This window comes from Molothrus aeneus, chromosome 4 (assembly GCF_037042795.1).
Source record: "Molothrus aeneus isolate 106 chromosome 4, BPBGC_Maene_1.0, whole genome shotgun sequence".
Classification (NCBI taxonomy): domain Eukaryota; kingdom Metazoa; phylum Chordata; class Aves; order Passeriformes; family Icteridae; genus Molothrus; species Molothrus aeneus.
In genome coordinates this window covers 71,064,185-71,083,488 of record NC_089649.1, presented here as the reverse complement: position 1 = coordinate 71,083,488, position 19,304 = coordinate 71,064,185, and the positions used below count along the sequence as shown (strand labels likewise).

Genomic DNA, 19,304 nt, shown 5'->3' with positions numbered 1-19,304 from the left:
GATCTCACTGGGGACAATGACACAGCTGGCCCTGTCTTCTGGGGGCAGTCACAAGGGTCACAGATGAGGCCGTGGATGAACCCTTCCTGATGGACACATGGGATTTGGGAAGGCACTTTGGGCTGAGCTTGAAACCACCCTGTCCTGCTGCCCCTTGGGATGATGGGCACAGATAAGGCAGGGCATGGAAAATCCTTCCATCTGCCCTCAGGTGCATCCTGGAGGATGCCAGCCTGGATCCAAACCCAGGGCTCTGAGAGCAGATGGGGAAAAGGGGGAAAATCCCCCTGAGGATGAGGACTTTGGCCAGGGGAATGCTGGTGGATGTCCAGTGTGGCTTGTAAAAAACTCCATGGCAGGATAATTCCTGGTGGAAAGGACTCCAGGAGCCCTCCAGGCCATCCTGCTTCTGGTGGACCCTGCCTGGTCCATTCAGGGCTTGAAAACCTCCAAGGATGAGACAGAAAAGCCTCCCTGGGACTGTACAAATGTGCCTTGTCACACCTCCCCATCACCTGCTGAGGTTTCTCTGGGGCTTTGCCCACCTTGCTGCAGCCTCCAGAATAATTTTGATTTCTTCCCTTTTTGATTTCTTCCCTTACTGGAACAGCTCAAGACAGGCATGGTCTGCCAGGTGCTTGGCTTTTCATTCCACTCTGCCTGCTTTTTCAGATCCAGAAAATCCTGTGGGTTAAAACTGGGATAAAACCCCCAGAGATGAAGAGCTGGGATGGAGGATGTGGGCTTGGGACAGGGGGAGCAGCTTGCTCAGGGTGAGCAATAGCCATGCCCAGATTGATTTACTGATTTATTTTTTTTTACTGTCAGAAAAAGGTTTCCAGGAAGCTGTGGCAGGGTGTCCATTCCAGGAACAGCCTCAGGGAGCTGAGAGGGAAGGAGGGACAAGCAGGAGGGCACAGAGCCAAGGCCACAGTGCAGATTGTGGCTGTGCTTTGCCACGATTCCCCCTCCTGCCATGTCCTGGGGGATGGGGACAGGCTGGCACTGGACTGTGTCCCTTAAACGCAGCGAGCAACTGGGGGAGGAAAACTGATAGCAGAGTGGGAGGGAGGGCCAGGGAAGGTGGAGCAGGCTGCTCTGCTCAGGCTGTGTCAGGAACAATGGGGCCTTTATTGGGGAAGAGAGGTGGCGAGGCTGGCAGGGACAGTTTGGTGCTCAGAGAGTTCCTTGGCCAGCTGGGGGACAGGGCCCTGGCGTGTGGGATGGGACAGTTTGGTGGCCAGGGTCCCCCTAGGCAGCTGTGGGGGCTGGGAACTGGGACATGGGGTGGGACAGGTTGGTACAGCTGTGGGGGTGGGGAAATGGGAAATAATGGGAAATGGAAATGGGATGGGACAGGTTTGTGACCAATGCATCCCTTGGCCAGCTGGGGGGACAGGGAAATGGGGTGTGGGACAGTCAGGTACCCATCATGTCCTTCAGTCAGAAAGTGGAGCAAGGAACAGGGATGTGGGATGTGGGATATGGGATGTGGGATGTGGGACAGGATATGGGATAGGGAATAGAGGATAGGGGATATGGGATATGGAATGGGACAGTCTGGTACCCATCACGTCCTTTGGTCAGCAAGTGCAACAAGGAACAGGGATATGGGATAGGGGATAGAGGATAGGGGATAGAGGATAGGGGATAGGGGATATGGGATATGGGATGGGACAGGCTGGTACCCATCATGTCCTTTGGTGAGAAAAGGATATGGGATATGGGATGGGACAGGCTGGTACCCATCATGTCCTTTGGTTAGCAAGTGGAGCAGGGATATGGGATAGGGGATATGGGATATGGGATATGGAATGGGACAGGCTGGTACCCATCATGTCCTTTGGTGAGAAAGGGATATGGGATGGGACAGGCTGGTACCCATCATGTCCTTTGGTGAGAAAGGGATATGGGATATGGGATATGGAGTGGGACAGGCTGGTACCCAGAATGTCCCTTGACCACAACTGGAGGAAACTGGGACACGGCAGATGGGACAAGGGACAGGCCAGTTTGGTACCAGACATCCTCTGGTGGTCTCCAGGTGCCTCTGTGAGCCCCACAAATCCTGCCAGGACTCTCCTTGATGTGGGTCTGGGTTCGTGGCCACCCTCCCAAACCCTCTGGCATCGAGAATTGCAGTGAGTGGTTTAAGAGGGACCCTGGGGACCCTCACAGCTGAGAGTGAGGAGCATCCCATGCTGGGGACATCCTGAATCAAGTGCTGCCACCCACTCCAGACCAGAGGAGCTCTGGGGATGCAGGAATCTGTCATCCAGGCTGTCCCTTGGCAGCTCAACAGAGCTCCCCGAAGGAGCTGCCTGGGCCTTTTCATCTCATCTCCTTTGTTTCAGCCTTATTATGTAAATAGCTGATGCGGCCCCCATAATGAGAAAGTCGTTTCCCAGAATACAAAAGGCTGTAATTATCTCATTAGCAGGAGGAAAGGAAATGCTTCTGAGCCGGCTCACTTTTATTTCCCACAGCAGCCCGAGGAAGCTCAGCCCCCAAAACCCCCCAAAACCCCCCAAAACTGGGACCTGCGTGCCCCTAATGCTGCCACCCCCTCTCTTCAGGAGAGAAAAGCAAAGTGTGATCCTCCTGTCTCAGAAATGGGATATGGGATAGAGGATATGGGATGGGACAGCCTGGTACTCACCATGTCCTTTGGTCAGAAAGTGCAATAAGGAAAAGGGATATGGGATATGGAATATGGGATAAGGGATGGAACAGTCTGGTACCCATCGTGTCCTTTGGTCAGAAAATGCAACAAGGAAAAGGGATATGGGATATGGGATGGGACAGTCTGGTACCCACCATGTCCTTTGGTCAGAAAGTGCAACAGGGAAAGGGATATGGGGTATGGGATACGGGATATGGGATGGGATGGGACAGTCTGGTACCCATCATGTCTTTTGGTCAGAAAGTGGAGCAAGGAGCAAGGATATGGAATATGGGATATGGGATGTCCTGTGGTCAGAAAGTGCAATAAGGAAAAGGGATATGGGATGGGACAGTCTGATACCCACCATGTCCTTTGGTCACAAAGTGGAGCAAGGAACTGGGATATGGGATGTGGAATATGGGATAAGGGATGGGACAGTCTGGTACCCATCGTGTCCTTTGGTCAGAAAGTGGAGCAAGGAACAGGGATATGGAATATGGGATATGGGATAAGGGATGGGACAGTCTGGTACCCACCATGTCCTTTTGTCAGAAAGTGCAATAAGGAAAAGGGATATGGGATATGGAATATGGGATATGGGATGGGACAGTCTGGTACCCATCATGTCCTTTGGTCAGAAAGTGCAACAAGGAAAAGGGATATGGGATATGGAACATGGGATATGGGATGGGACAGTCTGGTACCCACCATGTCCTTTGGTCAGAAAGTGGAGCAAGGAACTGGGATACGAGATATGGGATTGTACTGGGAGGGCTGAGGGCTTTGAACTTGGAACTTTCCAGTTATCCAGAGGATGCTGCAGGTCCCTGTGCAGACCCCTCAGTGCTCTCAGGTGCTGGGACAGGCATAGCTGGAAACTGGGGGGGTCACAGAGGGACAGGGTGGTCCCCACATTCCCAAATGTTCCTAGGCAGGATTGCCATGCTGGGCAGTTCAAGTCCAACCTCTCTGCTCCAGCAGGGTGCCCTAGGGCACATTACTCAGGATTGTGTCCAAAAGTAAATCCAATCGTAAATCCTTTGCACAGAAAGATGGAAAATGTGCAGATACACAGCAGCCCCACAGCCCAAGAGGAGTCTGAGGGTGGCTGCAAGGATCTGCCACTACTTGACCCTCCAACTGCCTTCCTGAGTTTGATTTTTAGCTCTGAATGGGGAGAAAAAGATCTGCAGTGCAGGGATAAATGGGAAAAGCGAGGTCTGTGACCTGGGGAAGGAGCAGGAGTTGTTCTTCTGAGTTCATTTGGCTTTTGGTTGTGGAAAAAGCTTGTGGTTGAAAAGCTGGAGATCTGCATGTTTTTGCAGACAGGTTCAAGTGTGTTCCTGTGGCAGAGGAAAACCTGGCAGCCACCAAGCCAGGATGGGGGGAAAGGAGTAGGAGGAGGTGCAGAAAAGAGCCACAAGAGTTACTTGAGGGCTGGAAAAAATGCCTGTGAGGGACAAGAAAAGCTCATTCTGTTCCCCTCTTCAGAATGAGCAACTTGAGGAGGGTGTAGGAGAACAGGAGGTGCTGGGCACTGGAGCCAGGTGGGAGGGGAGCTGTGGTGTCCTTGCCTCCTGAATAAATCCCAGTGGAGCAGCTCTCAGCCAGGTTTGGGACAGCACAGCCATAAGGAGGTGGCAAGTGATGGCCTGTGACACATGGGACGCAGAGCAGCAGCTGAGTGGCCTTTTTGGAGGATGTGATGTACGAGAAAAGGTGAGGGAGAGGAAGAGGGATGTGACTGAAACTAAGAGGACAAGAGGGAACAGCCTCTACACAGGAGAGGTTTAGATTGGATATTTAGAAAAATTTCTTCATGGAAAGGGTGTCCAGGCCAGTGTTGGAGTCCCATCCCTGCAGGGATTTAAAAGCCATGGGGATGTGGCATTTGGGGACACGGTCAGTGGTGGCCCTGGCAGTGCTGTGGGAGCAGTTAGACCCCACAGTCTTAGAGGGTTTTTCTAAGCTGAGTAATTCAGTGATTCTATGATTCTACAAGTGCAAGTCTTGGGTTTCAGTGGTGGTTTTGCCCCAGGGTTTATTTATTAACACCTCACTGCACACAGGTGGCTTTGCTCCCTACAGGGTCTGTCTCACTGCTAACCCATTCCTGTCCCTCCCTTCCCACTCCACATCTCCTCCTGGATCAAGGTGAAATTATCACAGCCATTCTTTTTCCACCCTTTCCAACCTGCTCCACCACCCCAGGACATGTTGACTTTTTCTCCTCCAACCAAACCAAGCCAACCCCTTGGCATTGCTGCCAACAAACTGGCAGAGCCAACCTGAGCTGTAAACACAGGGCAGGTGCAGCCCTACCCCAACAATAACAACAGAGCAGGGTTCATAGTGTCACTAATTGCTCCCTCGTTAAGCAAACAAACCTGACTAATGAAGGTCAGGGGCACACCTGTCACCAAAGTTGGCAAGAGAGGGAAGTTTTGACCTTCAGGTGCCTTTGTTGCCCGTGCTGGCAGCACCTCATGCCTGGGATGGGCACGGGTGCCAAGCCCTGCTTTGCTCTGGGGCCTTTGCTGGTGCCCAAGAGCCATGACTGATTCCCTTCCCTGATTCCTTCCCCTGATTCCCTTCTCTGATTCCCTTCTCCCTTCCCTTCTCCCCTGGCATGGTGCTGAGGTGTGTCTGTGTGTGTGTCTGCCTCCCCAAAGCCTTTGTTAGGACAGTGTTAACAATTAACCTCCTCAGGCAGCAACAGAGCCAGGCCTCCATAATTTAGTCTTGGTTAACCATTTAGCTGCTTATCTCAGAGCAATTTTTCTTCTTTCTTAACTGGAAGGCATTCACTGAATGGTTTGGGTAGAGCAAATTGGAAGGTGAAGTTGTTATTTTACAAATTTCTGTATTTACAATAACATCCAGGAGTGTCCTGGAGTTGCAGGCAGGGCTGGAAACCTTGGTAAGAGTTGGACATGCAGAGTTTGCCTGGCACAGCTGGGGAAAAGGACATTTCACCCCAGATTTTCTGCATCAGGCATCAGAATATTGCTGCCTCCCAGGCGAGGAAAGGCCAAGTGGCCACAGCAGGTGGATGAGATGGGGAGGTGGTGCAATGGAAAGCTGCAGTTGGATGGGATGGGGAGGGGGTGCAATGTGGAGTGTGTGGATTCCCAGTGTCCCTGCTCAGAGAAGGTCACCCAGCCATGCTCAAGGGTGACTCTGCTTTCCTCCTGAAGGATGGACTTGGGAAGGAAATGCTGGTAAATGTCACAGACGTCTTTTATGAAAAATCTTTTTTTAGGATTTTTCTTTTTGAGAAGCTGAGAAGCTTCAAAAATAAAATGTGAACAATGGTTATCTGCTGCTGTGGAATGCAACAGGTGAATTTGTGATTGGTCTCATGCAGTTGTTTCTAATTAATGGCCAGTCAAAGTGAGCTAGCTTAGACAGAGAGTCCGAGCCACAAGCCTTTGTTATCATTCTTTCTTTTTCTATTCTTAGCCAGCCTTCTGATGAAATCCTCTCTTCTATTATTTTAGTATAGTTTTAATATAGTATATATCTAAAATAATAAATCAGCCTTCTGAAACATGCAGTCAGATCCTCATCTCTTCCCTCATCCTCAGACCCCTGTGAACACGGTCACAGGTAAAGGCAAACACTTGGCTTCCCTCAGCCTCCCTGTGCTCATGGACAGGCTCAGCACCCTTGGGAATCACAAACAAAGTTTGTGAAAAGTTCAAACATGAACTGTCAGTTCATGCTCCCATGGGAGGGAGGCAGTTCTCATGGAATCATGGAATGGTTTGGTTTGGAAGGGACCTTAAAGATTACCCAGTTGCAATCTCCTCCCATGGGCAGGGACACCTTCCACTGTCCCAGGCTGCTCCAAGCCCTGTCCAGCCTGGCCTTGGGCACTGCCAGGGACCCAGGGGCAGCCACAGCTTCTCTGGGCACCCTGTGCCAGGGCCTGCCCACCCTCAGTTAAGAATTTCTCCCCAGTATCCCACATAACCCTGCCCTGTCAGTCTGAAGCCATTCCCCCTTGTCCTCTTGCCCCAGAGATGATGAGACTTAAGGAGAAGAAATGTCCTGGGGGAGTTTTTAGTCACACATTTCCCCATACCTGGAAGGAGAAAAAAAAGACTCTCCTGCTCTGTGCTGGAGCATGGCAATGTTATTCCTGTGCTCAAAATTTGATCTCACAGTTCAGCTGAGGAACAACCAATGTAAAACCTGACTGGGAACTGGAGCTGACCAGAAGATACAAACCCAGGGGTTGTTGTTCTCAGGCAAAAAATGGCCCTTTTTGGCAAACAAAGCTGTACTGTCAGGGAGCTCTTGGCACTTCTGGAATCTCCCTAATAACATATTTGTAACACTTGTCTGTATGCTCTGTTTATCAGATCCCGGGTTTGCAGTAAACACAAGCTAAGAACAAGGGGTTTTTTTTTCAGAATATTTTCTTGGATGATTCCCAGTTAAAAGAAAATGCTTCTTGTTGTGTTGGCCTTTTTTTTTTTTTTTTTTTTTTCCTTTTGGAAGGATCAAACTTTCCAGTGACCTCATCCCTGCCCTCAGAGAGTCAATGTAAATGTGCAAATGTCACCGTGAAATTTACCCAGTGAGGGAAAAGTAACCTGGATTTCTCCCTGGCTGGCTGGGGAGCACTGCAAGGAGACAATGCCACTTCCTTGTCTGGAGCTGAGACCTTCCAGCACATCCCTCCCGTGGTGCCTGGTGTCCCATAAAAAGAAATCACAGCCTATAAAGATTCCCAAAGTCACTGAAAAGCAGGTTGTTCCTAAATTAGGAGGACAACAAGTCTTCCCTTGACTCACAAATTCCAAAGGCACCGTTGGTTGAGTGTGGCTTCAGGTGGGTGCTCTCCATCCTTCCTCATCACCCCACAGCCCAACCAAGTCTCCAGGTGCTCATTTTCTCTCCTGTGTTTTGCTGCTTTGGAATGTGGTTGGAGGTTGTTTATCCAACATGTGAATTGTTTTTACTTAATGACAGATCACAGTCAGGCTGTGTCAGGACTCTGGAAGCAGTCACGAGTTTTTAATTAGTATCTTGTTAAGCCTTCTGTAAGATCCATTCTGTATTCTCGAGTTTTAGTATAATATCATATCATATCATAATAAATTATGCTGATGTTCTTTGGGAAGTGTCTTTAGGGGTGTGATGGGCTCATGAGCCTTTAAGTGCTGCTCAGAGCACGTGTCCAAATGTCACATGTCTCATACGTGGCCAGACCTTGCCACTCCTTGCTGCTGGCAGGGGTTTTGTCACTTATGACCAATAAATACTCATGTTTTGGCTGTGGAGGATCACGTGCTTGTGTGATCCTCCTTTACTGCCTGGTCTTTGGACTTTGATCAGGGAATGACATGAGATCATCTGCTGGGGACAGAGGTGCAAAATGCAGGGTGTCCTCAGCAGGGACCACAAAGTGCCCACTTAATGCTTGTTGATCGTAAAATCCCAGAAATGGGATTACAAATAATCATAAAATCCCAGAATGGGCTGGGTTGGGTTGGAAGGGACCTTAAATCCCATCTCAACAGCTGTGTGTCCTCTCCCTCTGGCACAGCAGTTACCACATCTGCCACTCAGGCTGTACTTTGGTCAGGGCAGGGTGCTGGGAAAGGGTGAGGAGAAGCCTCCAGAAACAGAGTTTAATAAGAGCAAAGTTGAGCAGCACAGCCCCTGTGCTTTAACCTTTTTAATTCTTTTTCCATTCCATTATTAGTGCAAATAGCAAGGCCCTGTGAGACACCACGTGGGAGCTGAGCTCCAGACCTCAGCTTGCTCTCCAGGGAAATAAACCCAGCTCTGCTTTACTCAGGGAGGGCTGAATGAGCATCCCTACCCCAAGGAGAGGGAGAACCCCACTGAAATGGGGATTTTCTCCATCTCCCCTTCCTGCTGGTCCTGCCTGACTGCTGCCATCCCTGAGCCTTTCTCCAAAGGGCATCACTATTTTTATCCCATCCACAGGGAAACCTGCAGCTTCTGCTGCCTTTAAGTCCTGCTTTAGTCTCCAGGCTGTCAGGATGGATTATCCTGGAAATCCTGGAACTGAGGGTGCCTGAGACAAAAGAAAAGCATCAATTCTGGCCCATGGGGACTGAGTCAATGAACTCAGTAGGGCAGGTGGACAATGGTCAGCTGAGTGGCCACAGCTGTCCACAAGCCACTGGCCTTGCTCCTCCAGGTTTGGCTCAATCACTCAAAATTTGCAATGCACTTTCTCCCTTCCTTCAGGTAATGAGATCCTTGGCTGGTACAGGTTCAAATTCTCCATTATTCAATGAGGCAACAAAAAAAAAAAAAGGTTGTTGTGGGTCTTTTATTTCCTTAAATAAGATTTTACACCTTTGTGTAAAAGCTGATGAAGAGCATCTAGACAGCTGAGAATTGGTCCCAAGGATAACTGGTCCCAGGACAACCCTAGTGAAAGACAACTTTTGAAACCATTATTTGCATGTTATCCATGTCCCATGGCCTAGTTTTGGCCAGCCCAAGGCACAGCCTAAGTAGGAATCAAATGGAGAAGGGGAATAAAGATTTCAAAGAAAATTTATGATGACACCTGCTCAAAAGCATCTTTTTAAAAGCTCAAGTTCAGGTGAGCTACAATCCCAAGAAAGAGATGGAAATTGTGTTGCTTAAACCTTGTGGTGTCATCCCTAAGGGATGTGCTGGAGGGAGTGATGTATGAACCAGGACCAGGAGACCTTCCATCCCTATGGGAACAAAAACTTACTCAAACCTGGGAAAAGTGACAGAAACAATTCAAACTTGGGCACAGCAAATGGTTGTGTCTCACCAGTGCCATAGAGCTGTGCCTACTAAAATCCATGCAACTCACTTCCCTGGGAACCACAACCCTTGGATTGAGAAGATTAGGAACTCTTTGATAACAGTGGGTGGAGTTTGGGGAATGCTGCTCCTCCAAGGCATCTGGGGCTCCCACAGAAGAGGAGAACCCCAGCTGTGGTATTTGCTGGGTCCCCAGGACAAAGGAGGAATTGAGAATCTGACTCCATGTTCTTAGAAGGCTAATTTATATTCTATTCTATTCTATTCTATTCTATTCTATTCTATTCTATTCTATTCTATTATATTATATTAATCATAATATCATTATATTACATTACATTATACTAAAACTATACTAAAGAATACAGAAAGGATATTACAAAAGGCTTAACAAGATACTAATTTAAAAGTCCTGACTGCTTCCAGAGTCCCAACACAGCTGGCTGTGATCTGTCATTAAGTAAAAAACAATTCACATGCTGGATAAACAATCTCCAAACCACATTACAAAGGAGAAAAACACGGGAGAGAAAAAACGAGATAATATTGTTTTTTCCTTTTCCTCTGAGGCTTCTCAGTTTCCCAGGAGAAAATCCTGGACAAAGAGATTTTTCAGAAAATATGACAGTGACAATCAGCAGGACACAATTTTGATCTGCAAAGGGCACAGCACTTTTTTTTTCAGAAAACAGGGACAATCACCAGGACTTAATTTTGATCTGCAGAAGGGCACGGCAGACAAAAGCCACCTCTCTAACAACCCTTTTTTTCCCCCTCTCCTTCTCCCAGTGCCACTGAGCTGCGCCTCCACCTCACCCCTACGCTGCCATGGCCACGCTAGAGACGCTGCCCGTCCTCAGTGACCCGGCCTACCCCAGCCCGGAGAGCTTCCACGGCTTTGCCCCGCGCTACTCCCAGACCATCCCCCGGAGCGCCATGGGGAGCGTGGGCAGCGGCGTGGCCAACGACCAGGAGTTCGCCATGAAGAGCGTGGGCACGCGCACGCAGAGCGGCGGCCGCCCCGCCGAGGGGCCGCGCAACGGCTACTCCGGACGGGACATCCCCCACCGCTACTCGGGCGAGGAGAAGACCTACAAGTCGGAGAAAGTCTCCAACTCGCTCTACATCAACGGCGAGGCGCGTAAGAGCGAGAAGGTGAAGGTGGACATCTGCGGGAACGTGACCGCCAACAACGAGAAGAACCTGCCGCCGCCGCCGCCCCAGTACCGAGAGCCCGGTAACCCACCAAAGATTTTGCCAATTTCTGGCAAACTGGACCAGGTGAGCACCTCCTGGAGCAGCTGGGTGGCCGTGGCACTTCTCTGGAAGCACAGGCCAGGAGGCCTTGGGTGATGGGGCAGTCTTGATGGTCTTGTTTTTGTTTTGTACATTTCAATGTAGAGATGAGATAATTCTTACAACTTTCAGGGGTGTTGTTAGCTCTTGAGGAAACCAAGAGCATGACCACAGGTCTTCCACACACAGCTCATTTAAGTCACTGGCTATTCCAGCTTCCCTGAGATGTTGTGCCTACCTCCCTGAAGGATGGGGAGGGAGCTGGAGTTGGCCCCTGTTTGTAGGTCCAGCATCTGAGTCCCACTCCTGTTTTTGTGTGTATTGTGCCTTTTATAGGCAGTTTCCAACCACCCACTGACACCTAAAGCTGATGTTTGAAAGCAGCCACAAGCATCTGTTCCCAATCCCAGTGCCCCTTGTGAGGGAAAAGGCTTGGGAACGTTATCTCCCAGCCCAGCCCATTCTCATGGCTCATACTGGCTTCAGGGAGCAAAATCTCCCAGGCCTGGAGGGACAGAGCCCCAGCAGTGCTTTATGTTGCCTGCTGCTCTGCTCCAGTGACTTCCACAATTTGTGTCCAGTATTATTTGTGCAGCATTTGGTGGTCTTTTCTCCTGGGTTGTTAATCCAAGAGCCCCTGCAGTCCATCTCAGTCTCACACTTGGTCTCCAGCCTCCAACCTGTTCAGTGGGATTTATTCTGTTTCTCCTAAAACGCATTTTCAAAATACCTTTGCTTCCTGCAGTTTAATTTTCACTTAAAATCCAATCTGCAATGGGGGAGACTCAATCCCCTTTTGAGGAAAATTTTGTTTCTAACGGTGCATTGATGGGGTGAGGAATGTGCAAGGCTTTAAAATCCTTTCTAAATCCCTTACAATGGTGGTCTATTGTCCCCCAGCATTGCTTATGCCACAGAAAACACAAATTTCAAATGAAGAGCAGCTCCAGCATGTTCCTTGCCTGGTGTCACTGCTGTCACAGCTCCTACCTGCTCCTGTCCGAGGACAACCAGGACATGAGGTCCCCACAGGCACAGTTCACTGCTGGCAGGAAGGAGATGTGATTCTCCTGAGGGTTGCTAATCCAAGGGTTCAATTCAGCTTTCAGCAAAAGGGCAATGCAACCTCAAGGCTAGAAATATAATCAGCAAAAATTAGAGTTATTTTGGTCAGGTCTGGTAAGCAAGGGGCAGCCCTACTTGTGACAAGCACTAAGAGAACCCAAGGAGTATTCTAGAGAAAAATCATGCAGGTTTGGGGTGAGTCATGCAGGTTTGGGGTGAAAAGATTGTTTCCTTTCATCTGAAGGAAGGGAAGAGAGTGTTGCCCTTTGAGTGACCACAGGTCCCTCATGTGCAACCCCAAATGTGTAACAAGGTGGGATAAGGAGCCAGCCCAAGCTGCATGAGCCCCACCCTGCGCCGATGTGTCTCTTTTGTGTGTTGATACTGAGCCTCCTGCCGTGTTTGATGCCTGCTCCTTTTTCCTTTTTGCAGAGCAATGAGCCCTTAGTTAGACCCTCAGCCTTTAAACCAGTAGTTCCTAAAAACTTCCATTCCATGCAGAACCTCTGCCCGCCGCAGAGCAACGGGATGGCAGAGAACAGAAAGAGCTTGAACCACGCCAACAGCAATAGCCCGTCCGCGCCCAAGGGCGGGCTCGACAAGAGCAGCCTTAACAGGACTACAAACCAGGGCGGGGGACTCTCGGATTCGGGCCGTAACTCCCTGACCAGCCTGCCCACCTATGGCACGGGCTACAGCCAGCACGTGGGCCCCATGAGCGCCTCCACCAGCCACATCAACCGCATCGGGACCACCTACGTGGAGAAGAACATCGTGGGGTACAACGGGATATCTACCTCAGACAGCGGGCGGTCCTCGAGCAAGAGCACCTCGTCCTTCAGCAGGCTGAACCATCTCAACGAAACCATGCCTTTCCACTCGCCCTCGACCGATGACATCATCCAGGACCTGGAGGACAGGCTGTGGGAGAAGGAGCAGGAGGTGCTCCAGATGAGGAGGAACCTGGACAAGAGTGAGGCGGCCATCTTCCAGGTGTTCGAGGAGAAGCAGAAGATCTGGGAGAGGGAAATGGAGGACCTGAGGCAGAACTATGCCAACAAGTTGCAGCAGGTGTCCAAAAAGGCGCAGCGGGCTCAGCAGGCTCTGCAGCTCCAAATCTTCAAGCTCCAGCAGGAGAAAAAAAAACTCCAGGATGACATGGGACAACTCCTCCAGCAGCGAGAGGAGCTGGAGAAGAAATTTGTGGCTTTCAAGAAGGAGCAGGCTGAGTTTCTCCCAAAGATTGAAGAGACCAAGTGGGAGGTAAGAGTGTTGTTGTAACAGGCCGTAAATGAGGTTTCCATTGTGGGATCTGGTGACCCAAAGTTCCTCCCACATGCCCACAGATAACAACCATGGGTTGGTGACCTCCGGGTAACAGGTGACACTTGTCACCTCACTTGTCTGAGTCCCAGGCCTGCTGATTTCAATTAAGCTAAAATAAGCACAACTTTTTTGTGCACACCCTCCTGTGCTGGTTAATAATTTGACTTCACAGTCTGGTCACTCCAAGTCGTGACATTCAAATCCAGTTTCACGGAATACAGGTCTTTCCACACAGGTACTTGTGCCTGCCAAAAATGGGTTTAAGTCTATTTTAATTAAATTCTTTTACCATTTGCATTTGGGCAAACCTTGACACCGGTTTTCAGATATTTGATTTTTTTAAAATTGAAGATATAAAAGCAACTGAGCTAAGAATGACATTGATAGAGCCATGTTTACCTCACATTTTCCATTGTAACATACTTTATTTGGTTGTTAATAAGTTGATCTCTCTTAAAAGGCTGAAAGACACATTCTTCTTTCTAGTTCTCCTGTTGAGTCCTACATAACTTTTTCCCACTGTTTCTATTTTTAGAACATTTTATCAAGGTCTGTTTGTATAGCCAGTGCTAACATACCGTTTTTTCAGCTTGGTCATGTGAAGAATTTTAATCCTTCCATGCACAGGCTAGAAACTTTAAATTTATTAAGAGTGCAGAGGCAAAACATAGTTCTAGAATCCAGACGACCTTATTCTGCCAATCCTGATGGAAAGTCAATGAAGCTGGGATTAATTAGGCTCTGAAATGTGCCATTTGCAGATGTTCAGCAGAAGGTTTGGGATGGAGCCCCGCGGGTTTGTGGGTGGGAGAGGAAGATGAAGGCAGGAGCGAAGCATCGCTGGTGGGGACCACAGCACAGGGCTTGGCTGTTTGGGCAACTCCAGCTGGGAACAGCATCAGGTCTCTGAGGGAAAAAACACAGAGGTGGGGACAACTTCTAGGTCTGTGGCATGGTGAAGCCTGGGTCCTTGAGCAGGGTCTGTGGCATGGTGAAGCCTGGGTCCTTGGGCAGGGTTGGTGGCACGGTGAAGCCTGAGTCCTTGGGCAGGGTTGGTGGCACGGTGAAGGCTGGGTCCTTGGGCAGGGTTGGTGGCACGGTGAAGGCTGGGTCCTTGGGCAGGGTTGTTTCATGGGCAGTTGAGGGGACAAGCAGCTCCTCGCTGCCACCCGCCAGCCTCACGAGTGCTCTCCCCGCAGGTGTGCCAGAAGGCAGGTGAGATCTCCCTGCTCAAGCAGCAGCTGAAGGACTCCCAAGCCGATGTCTCCCAGAAGCTCAACGAGATTGTGGGCCTGCGGTCGCAGCTCAAGGAAGGCAAGAACTTCCTACGGGAGAAAGAGGAGCAGATCCTCACCCTGAAGGACTCCTACAGCTCCAAGAGTGTCAACCTGGAGATCTGCGAGGGCGAGCTGCAGAGGAAGATGAGCGAGGTCCAGGTGCTGAGGGAAAAACTGAACCACTGTGAGCTGGAGGTCTCCGGCCTGAAGCGGACACTTGCCAGCATGGGGCCCGCGGGGTCTTTTGGCGGGGACCTCGGGGACAAGCTGCGGGGGGACCCGCTGGCCTGCGAGAGCGACGAGGCCAAGATGCAGCGGCAGAGCGAGGACAGCGTGAACAGCCTGAGGAGGGAGGTGGAGAGGCTGCAGACGGAGCTGAAGCTGGAGCGGCAGCAGCGGGAGCAGCAGGTGATGGACTTCGAGGAGGAGCGGCGCACGTGGCAGGAGGAGAAGGAGAAGGTCATCAAGTACCAGAAGCAGCTGCAGCTGAACTACGTGGAGATGTACCAGAAGAATCAGCTCCTGGAGCACAAGGTCAACGAGATGAACACCAAGGCCACCAGCCCCCCGCACACCGAGGAGAAGAAGACATGGACTCCCTCCAGGCTCGAGAGGATAGAGTCCACCGAGATCTGAGGGGGGCCGAGGTGACACGACAGAATTTTTTATTGCTGTGCATGTACTACCTACTCAAGCCAGAGATCTTCCGAAGGATAACGCGCTCCCGTGGGAGCGGTGTGAGCGTGCTCCCACCAGGCTCCATCACCCTCACTCTCCATTTCTGTGCTCTGTAGGTACAATAACTGTGGATGTGCGTTGGTTTTCTATCGACAATGCCACATCTCGGCTGGGGATTTTTCCTAGTACAGCTGGTGAGGGTCAATTGGCTCTTTTGTAATCTGCCCTGACTGTTACTTCACTAGAGGCTGCCACCCCCTCTCCTACAATTCACCCTTCTTTGGTTGGTTGTTTTGGAGGGTTGTATTTGGTTTCTTTGGTTTTCCAAGCATTTACGTGCAGCAAAACAGTTCAAAGTGGCAGGTTTGTTGTTTTTTGGGTTTGTTTTTTTTTTTTCCAGGACGTTTTTAGCCACATTGGCTAATGGAGCGAAGCTCTTGGGATCATGAGCAAACTCAAGTGTTCTGCATCAAGTATCCTGTCCAGACGGTGGTCTTAGTGAAGTCAGTGCGAGCTTGGCCACTGATTTCAGTGAAACCAGACATATCTCTACCAGACAACTCCCTCTTGCCCTGGCTGCAAGAGGTTAGGACATCCTTGAGGAGCAGGATGAGCCTGTCCTGGTAAGAGAAGCCAACAAGGAATGATGTCCCAGCAGGAGCCTCTCTGGAGGCTCAGCAGAGCTTAACACATGCTGCGTTTTCACTTCCTTGTGGTTTCCTCCTGCAGTTCCACTCCTCTCCCAGGCTGTAACCAACCCTGGGAGCAGAAACACCCTCCCACCTCTGCCTTGGCCCCCTTACTTTGTACCCAAGCTGGCTACAGCAAGAAAAAAGCTTGGAAATCCGAGCTAGTTTCCCTTCCCAACAGCCCTCTTACTTCCCAAAGTCAATGGAATCAAGGTTTGGGGAAGCCTCCAAACCCATGGGATGTTTATGCAAACTGAAGCTTTAGCAATCTGCCCCAGAAGTGGGCAATTGTGCCACCCTGTCCCCAAACGAGTGACACCTTGGTGCACTCTCTTGGGCCAGGGTCTGCTTAAAAACAGCACTCGAGCCTCACTCAGGAGTTGCAGGGGGGGCACAGCAGCATCACAGCTGGATTGCAGCAGTCAGCCTTCAGTTCTGCCATTCCAAACAGCACCCACAGCCATCCCACACCCCAGGGATGGAGAGAACAACTCACAGGCCTAGCTCAAGAAAATACTCAGCTACTAACTGTGAGCATGAAAGAAGTCATAAGAGGGGAAAAATGCTTAAGATCACGCAAGTGCTTATGCCCTGGCAGAATAATAAACCAAATCCTACGTGCACAGTCACTGAGGCAGCAACACCTGGCATTCTGCTTGAAATGGTGGGCAAGGTGAGCTCAGTTCTTCCTTCATGGACAGTTTTTTACCATGAGTCACAATAAAGAGAAGAAAAATGTTTCAAAGTGGAGTTTGCACTGGCCAAAGGATCAATAGGAGTGGGGATTTTGGCTCTTTGCCCTGGGGAGCAGCTAGAAGAGAAAAGTTAGGATTAGCACTGGGATGTCTTGAAATGTCTGTGAGGTGACTCCAGGGCGAATTTGGCCAGATTAAATTTCATGTGCACACCAAGGAAGAACCTGGAAGCATTGAGGGACCGAAGACCTTCCAAACAAAAGCCCTGAAGCTGCACATTTTCCATGTTCTGTCTCCCCAAAGCTCTCCTGTTCACGACCAGGTGTGACCTTCAGTTTGAGAACAAACACTGTTATGATAAGCTCCAGCCTGAGCAGAGTGGAGACTGCAGTTAATCCCACCAGCCCAAGTCATGGGACAGTGCTACCAGCCAGGAGCTGGTGGCAGCTGCCAGACATCCCCGGAACCATTGAAAATGGAAAAGTGCCAAGATCAGGGCATTTCAAGATCCCAGTTGACAGCTCCTGTCTTTTCCCACCACTTTCTGCCCATGTCTTTGGAGCTGGAAGAAGACAACTCATGGAAAACACCAGGGCAGCTCAGGCTAAGCCCCTTTCCCTGGACCAGCCATAAAAGGGAGGTTAGGTCAGGTCTGACCACTGATGGGTGTGGGGAAGAGTCCTCCTGCAAACCCTGAAGATCTCCAGCACTCTTGGACATCAGCCCAGCAAGGAAGGAGTGCAGCTGCCTGCCAGTGCCACACAGCTGCAGACTTTGCCATGGCAGGGCAAAATCCACATGCACCTGGCCAGGAAAATCCCAGAGCTTCCTCCATGTCATACTCCAGGCCTTCCAGACAGAATCAAACACCCCACAGTGGCAGGGTTGGAGATCTGGTGTCTCACCTCCTGAAGCAGATGTTTGGTGTCTGCTCTTGTGAAGATTGTTCACCTTGGAGGAGGAAAGGTCCCCTCCCTCCACCTTCCTCACTGCATCACATCGATCCAGAGCTTCAGTCCAGATCTGAGACCTCGACTGTGGATTCCCTGCATGACAGAGCCTTCCAGACACCCACTAAGACACTCTGCTGCTGGTTTTCCCTCTCTTGGGATTCTCCCAGGATGCCCCAAGCAGCACCCCCAGCTGTCCTGCAGAAACCATCCCACCCCTGCAATGGTGACAGAAAAACACAGATGGTTTTGGGAGCCAAACTGCCACAAAGGATTCCTGTGCTTCAGGATTCCTCCCCACAACTGGATGTGCTGCTCCCCAGCAAGTCCTCTCCCCTGTGCCAGCCCTTTGCTCAGCAGAGATGCAGCAAAATGATGGTGAGACACCTGGATTCCTCGTTTGTGCCCAGGTGGAGCTCACCTGGCTCCTTTTACACTTTCACAAGTTGATGAAATCTCCCATCAAAAGCTTCGTTGAGGCTCTGGGGTCTTAGCCCTGGGTTAGGACAGCCAAGGGGTGCCAGGCTGGTGTTTGGGTGACATGTCCTGGGAATGGCCAAGGAGGCTGGCAGCATGTTCTTGGAGGCTCAGGCAGGGCTGATGAATTGTTCCTGTCCCATGGAATTCCACCCAGAGCTTGGGCTTGACCATCCCCCAGCTGTCTCCTGCATCTTGGAGCTAGTGGAATTCAGCTTGACATCCTGGCTCTCGTGTCATTCTCCAAGTGCTGCCCCCAAAATCCTCTCTAACCTGCCACTGGCCACCACCACAAGCTGTGGCCGTGACGGTCTCAGCTCAGTTGCCCACACATGGGGTCAACAAGGGTATCTGGGATACCCAACACATACATGATCAAAGATTTTTGGGAGAGCCAGGCCAGTGGTGGCAGTCCTGGAGCAGCTCTGGTGTCACAGGCCCCCCATGTAGAGAGCCCAGTCATGCTCCAGGCACATCCACACAGCAAACAGAGGACACTGATCAGCTCCAGAGGCTTCCACCCATGAGGATGTGGGCTAAGCAGGCTGTCCTGGTGCCAGGGAAGGTCTTGCTCTGCAGTGAGCAGGGCTGCTTTGCTCCACCACCATTCCAAGGCTGGCTGCTACCAGTGTCCCAGCAACCCAGCTGGGCTGATGCCAGCACTCCCCTCTCACCCCCAGGGTGATCACCACAACCAGGGCACGTTGTTGTGCCTCACACAGCCCCACTTAGCTCCCACCACTGTCTGCTGGCAGCTGGTGGCCCCAGTCCTGCTGTCACTGGTGGTGGTCACTCACCTCTGGGTTTCCACACTCCAGAGAGGAATGGAATTGTTGCTCTAACACTGTTGTAACAGAGAGAAGTGTATTTGGATGTAAATAAGAGCCCAGCTCTGTGTGTTGATGATTAAAAGGAGACAAGAAGGCTCTGTGGCTTCTCTGTTGGCGAGCGGGGCCGAGCGCTGCACACAGGGTGCTCAGCACCCCGACCCAGGCCTGGCTGCACTGGCAATCTGGGCTCCAGCACCTCCCAGGAGAGCAATCCACTCGGGATTAGCTCAGCTGGGTGTCCCTCTGTCCTGCTCTGATGCTTGCTGTCACCCTGAGCCAGGTTTGCAATGGCCCCCTGGTTAAGGGTGCCCATCTGGTGTCACAGCCAGACTCCACACAGACAATGGTTCCCAGAGTGTCCCTCTGAGCTCTCTGCCCATAGTAAGGACCATCCTGCTCCCTCCTGCCCCTTGCAGTGGCACTTTATAGCTCGCTCAAGGCAGCGAGCTCACGAGCAACATGACCAAAGATGTCTGGAGAGCGCTGGGCTCCATGCCTGGGGCTGTGTCCCGGCTTTCCTGCAGAGACCTGAGGCTGGTGGGGGCTGGAAAAGGGGAATGAGAGCTG

General features: G+C 50.9%; 1 protein-coding gene across 1 annotated transcript in view; it reads left to right on the top strand.

The window, feature by feature from the left end:
* The window catches only part of LZTS3 (leucine zipper tumor suppressor family member 3), a 47,620-nt gene extending 32,134 nt beyond the window's left edge, over positions 1 to 15,486 (top strand). Inside the window, exons 2-4 of the mRNA XM_066548795.1 lie at positions 10,244 to 10,735; positions 12,248 to 13,078; positions 14,341 to 15,486. Of these exons, the coding sequence (XP_066404892.1) occupies positions 10,283 to 10,735; positions 12,248 to 13,078; positions 14,341 to 15,054 (1,998 nt within the window). The 5' untranslated portion in view covers positions 10,244 to 10,282 and the 3' untranslated portion in view covers positions 15,055 to 15,486. The remainder of the gene's footprint in view (positions 1 to 10,243; positions 10,736 to 12,247; positions 13,079 to 14,340) is intronic.
* The last annotated feature ends 3,818 nt before the right edge of the window (positions 15,487 to 19,304 follow it).